Below are 4,684 nucleotides of genomic sequence, written 5' to 3' on the forward strand. Positions count from 1 at the left end.
TCAATTCCTTCCTACCATAAACTTCAAATTCAACAAAACCCGGTGACACTGCTCTGCTATAGTTAATCCAATAGAAAGATGTGGAAGAGAACAAAACTGACTTTGTGTTTTGGGTATTTATATAAAATCACTTTTAAGGAACCAAAAAAAAAATTGAAGAGAAATATTGTAATTCTTAAGGTTAGGGCAACATTATCTTTCCAAGTTTTATCTACTACTTATAAACTAATCTACTACTTATAAACTAAAGGAGAACAACAAAAAAGTTCTGATGAACAGTAAAATTTTTGAATATATATATATATTTTCCTATCATTTCCCCACAACCGACACGTTGCTTAATTTCCCCACACAAATTGGCCACGTTCCTCAACTCCCACGTTCCTCAACTACCCCCACGACATACTTTCTTCATCCTCCAACCTCCCGAGAACAAAAAGCAAAATAACTCCATCTGTGATTTCAACCAGGATCCCTCTCCCTCTCTCCTCGCTTCCTTCTCCTTCACTGAGAGTGAACACAGAACAAAAAGCAAAAAAACTTCAACTGTGATTTCAACAAGAACGCCATCTTCCTCTGCGAGCTCCTCTGCGTTGAATTACCCTCCAAGGTTTCCTCTTTAATTTCTCGATTTTAGGTTTTCTTCACCATGGCAAGCTAGGGTTTTACTAAATTGATTGGCTATTTGGGATCGAACAGTCGAAATCCAAGGCTTTAGTTGTGTTTTCTAAATGTTATTGCTGAATTACCCTCCAAGGTTTCCTCTTTAATTTCTCGATTTTAGGTTTTCTTCACCATGGCAAGCTAGGGTTTTACTAAATTGATTGGCTATTTGGGATCGAACAGTCGAAATCCAAGGCTTTAGTTGTGTTTTCTAAATGTTATTGCTATATAAGTTTCTTTTTTATTATGAAAGTCTTTTTATAAAAATCGAGGGTTTGTGTTGAGACTTCGCCTGCTCAATTTTCTGCTGACGGCAAGCTTCAGATTCAAATGGACGGAGAGGAGTTGAGCGCTCAAGAGACTGCTCTCTACGATCGCCAGATCCGCGTCTGGGGCGTCGATGATCAAAAGAGGTACTTTGATTTTTGATTGTTTTGATTGTTTTGATTATGTAGTGAAATTTTGTGATTTTGAGATTTTTTTTTTTTTTGGTTTTGATAGGTTAAGCAAGACTCATGTCCTGGCAAATGGATTGAATGGCACTGCTGAGGTAATTTGGTATACGGTTAAACACCTTTGAAATTTACCATGGTGATTACTTTGGAGTTTAGCTCAAATGTGAGAGAAAATTGAATCTTTATACCGCTCATCGTTAAATTTATGTATTTTTGGTTTTTAATTTTGGATAACCCAGAAAATATTGTGTTGTCATAGTGAACTGAAAAAAGGCCATTTGTTCTTCGAGTTGAGTTTCAACTCTCTTTGTTACAGGTAAAAAAGGCAGTATGAGTTTTCTTTGTTCCATGTAAAAAAGTCAGTCAGCCCTTTAAACCCGCGATGGAATGGATACCGATACCTTTAAGCTTCTTTTTGGCAGTTATGCGAGCAATAATCTTTGTTATACATGCATATTTCTGTTGTAGTTTGCACCTGGGGAAGATTGATTGTGCTACTGATCCTGTAAATTAGTAGCGGTTTCGAAACCTATTACAACTAATTTATGACGGAGTTCTATCAGCAACCTATTGAAACAATGCTACAGCTGATCGTTTTGTTTCTTTTGTTAGTTCTGCAAGAATATTGTCCTAGCTGGAGTTGGAAGTTTGACTATTATGGATGACCATATAGTTACAGAAGATGCTCTTAGTGCAAACTTCTTAATCCCTCCCGCTTCGGTTAAAGATGAAGGAAGTTCCCTTGCTGAACTTTGTTGTGATTCTCTCAAGGAGTTCAACCCGATGTTCGTGTTTCAGTTGAAAGAGGTACATTTTCCTGTACATTTTCAGCAATTGAATATCATTATGAAAAAATATGATTTAGAATATAAATAAGTAGAGGAAACCTTTGTTGTTTTGTAGGTGACTTGACACAGCTTGATGACGAATTTTTTGGACAAGTTTGATATTGTAGTTGTTAGTTGTTGCCCATTTAAATATAAAGTACCGAATCTGTCTTTTTTATGGAATTGAACTAGCAGAACTTAATTATGAGAATTTATTTGTTACATTCTCTTAGATAATAATATCTTTTGACAAAAGCAGACAAATTTTTTCCCCAATGGTTAAGGTTGGAGTTTCTCAATATGCTGAAGAAACCAATTTGTCAACAGCCACTTAAACTGTTTGAATCTACTAAATATAAAGCGAATATTGCAACTGCTAAATTCATTGGTATAATAAGCTATAACTTGCAGGAATAAGCGTCCTGACGATGAATCGCCAGTTGAAACTTTTTCATATACACTATTATTCCTCAAAATAGATAACTTGAGGGGAAGGATTCATAAGGTAATTTTGTAGGTTCATGTATTAGTTAAAAGAAGAGTGAGTTTCATTACAATTTTACTTCTTAGTTTCGATATTAGTCCTTTAAATATTTCTTTTTTTGAATTAGTCCTTTATATTGTTAAAACTACTATTAGGTCCCCAAATTTGCAGAAATTTTTTTAGAAACCGTGCTTTGCACGGGTCTAAATACTAGTTTTTAAGAAATAACCAAACAAAAGAAAACAACCTATTACAAGAAATAGGTTTCTTATAATTCATTTCCTTTTTTTTTTCGCCAACCAAGAAATCTCAAAACAAGTTTTCTTAAAAAAACACTCACATCATCCTATAATAAGATGACAACTCATCTCATCTTATCTTCATTTCTTTGATTTCCTTCTTTTTTTAGCAAACCAAACACTCCCAAAACAATTCTTCTTAAAAATAGTTTTCTATTTCTTTGATTTCCCATTTTTTTAAGGCAAACGAACAGACCCTTATAAGAACAGGCTTTAGCACATCAAAGACTATTTTCTTTTACTAAGTTTTCTCCGAGTCTTTTACAAATCCATAGAACAGTGACAATGAAGACTCGTGGAAAAGATCAAAACTGAAAAAAGATAATTAAAAATCGTTAAGATTGAAAACGCTTAGTCATCAAATGGTAAAAATGAGAACGAAAAGTATAAAGTAATAACTTCAGTCTCGGGGTGGGGGGTGCGGCTAGCCAAAAATTCAAGAGAATAGAAAAGTTGAAAAAGAAGATTTTTTTTCTACTCACTTAATCTTTGATACGTTGAAATTAGTAACCCAGATCATTGAAATTATTATTGATCCCCAAATTCTTATATCATGCTACTGCTATTTAATTAGAGATTAATTTGAAATAATCTATGATAATGGGGGATCTAACAGTAATCATATTTTGATGTTTGAGTATGCTAGGGATATATATATATATATATATATATATATATATGAGCTTAGAAGAGATACATGCACGAAAGCATGAAAAAATCTGTATCTGTGCTGTTACTAGTCGACTAGCAAGGCCATTAGTTGACTAATAGTAATATTAGTCGACTAGTCGGATTGTTTCTAGTTTTCTTATGGGTTTCGGGTCGGATTCGTTTTGTTTCGAACCCGATTGTATATATGCATATATATATATATACTCATTTTAAAGCTCTTTTTACCCTCTTGCATGTGAGATTAACACCAGCCACTTTCCTCCTCAAACCCTAACCCTAAAGTGTGGGTTTTGGGAGAGATCTCGAGGCGTTTGTCGAGAGAAAGAGGAGGCTTTGTGGTTTTTGATGAAGAAGGGATATTGCACGCATGTTCAGTAGTTCAAGGTAGCATTTGAGGCAAAGTCATCTTCATCCAAACCTGCCCTATATTTAGTTAAATTTTTGAAGATGTTTAATTAATGTTTTCTTGGTTAAGTATAACCTAATGTGGTGAAAATCAGATTTTTGATGATAAATCTTAACCCTATGCTAGATCTGAAAGTAAATCTTTGCTGTTGATGATAGAAACATGATCATGATCATTAGGGTTGATGTTATTTTCATTTCTAACTAGTTAATTATGTTTAACACATGAGTAAACCATAATTAGTTGCTTAATTAAGTTTTCTTGTAAGCTAATCATGCTAAAACCCTAGGTTTGTGATACCTAAGTCATATAAACATGTATAAATAAAGTTTCACCTCTGTTTATGAGTAGTTTTAATTAAGTGTTTATAATTGCGTTGTATAATTAAGAGCTAATTAAGAAAATTGATTAATTAGGATGTTAATCCCAAATTAGAAAAAGTTAATAGATTTGTTTCATGTTTAGGATGATTTCTGTTGAATATTACATATTTTCATTTGTACTAAATCTCATGATAAGTATATGATGAATGATAAGCTCTGTTCGTGCATGAAAGAATGCATGTTTTGACAAAGTAGTCGACTACTAAGTTTAGTAGTTGGCTACTCATGTTTAGTTTGGATTTCTAGAAACTAGAATATTACAGAGTAGTCGACTAATATACTTAGTAGTCGACTACTTATTCTGATACATGCCTCACAGAGTCTGGATTGACTCAGTGTAGTCGACTACTAAGCTTAGTAGTTGACTACTAAGACTTTTCCTGAACATTATGTTACACCGTTTTAAGATGTGATCGCGGGGTTCGAGTCGCATGATAGTACACGTATAGACATGAATATACATGAATAATGTCATAGTACACACATAAGTATCCT

General features: G+C 33.6%; 1 protein-coding gene across 4 annotated transcripts; it reads left to right on the plus strand.

Moving 5' to 3' along the window:
- On the plus strand, positions 353-2,147 carry LOC109837940 (SUMO-activating enzyme subunit 1A-like). 4 transcript variants are annotated; one of them, XM_020406328.1, is made up of 5 exons: positions 353-610; positions 988-1,076; positions 1,165-1,213; positions 1,731-1,925; positions 2,022-2,147. In XM_020406328.1, the coding sequence occupies exons 2-5, from the start codon at positions 994-996 to the stop codon at positions 2,028-2,030; spliced, it is 336 nt and encodes a 111-aa protein (XP_020261917.1). In that variant the 5' UTR covers positions 353-610; positions 988-993; the 3' UTR covers positions 2,031-2,147. The 4 variants fall into 4 exon arrangements, with proteins under 4 accessions (XP_020261917.1, XP_020261916.1, XP_020261915.1 ...); XM_020406327.1 differs by having other exon boundaries at positions 354-610; positions 936-1,076; XM_020406326.1 differs by having other exon boundaries at positions 355-610; positions 758-1,076.

Source organism: Asparagus officinalis, chromosome 4 (genome assembly GCF_001876935.1).
Source record: "Asparagus officinalis chromosome 4, Aspof.V1, whole genome shotgun sequence".
Classification (NCBI taxonomy): domain Eukaryota; kingdom Viridiplantae; phylum Streptophyta; class Magnoliopsida; order Asparagales; family Asparagaceae; genus Asparagus; species Asparagus officinalis.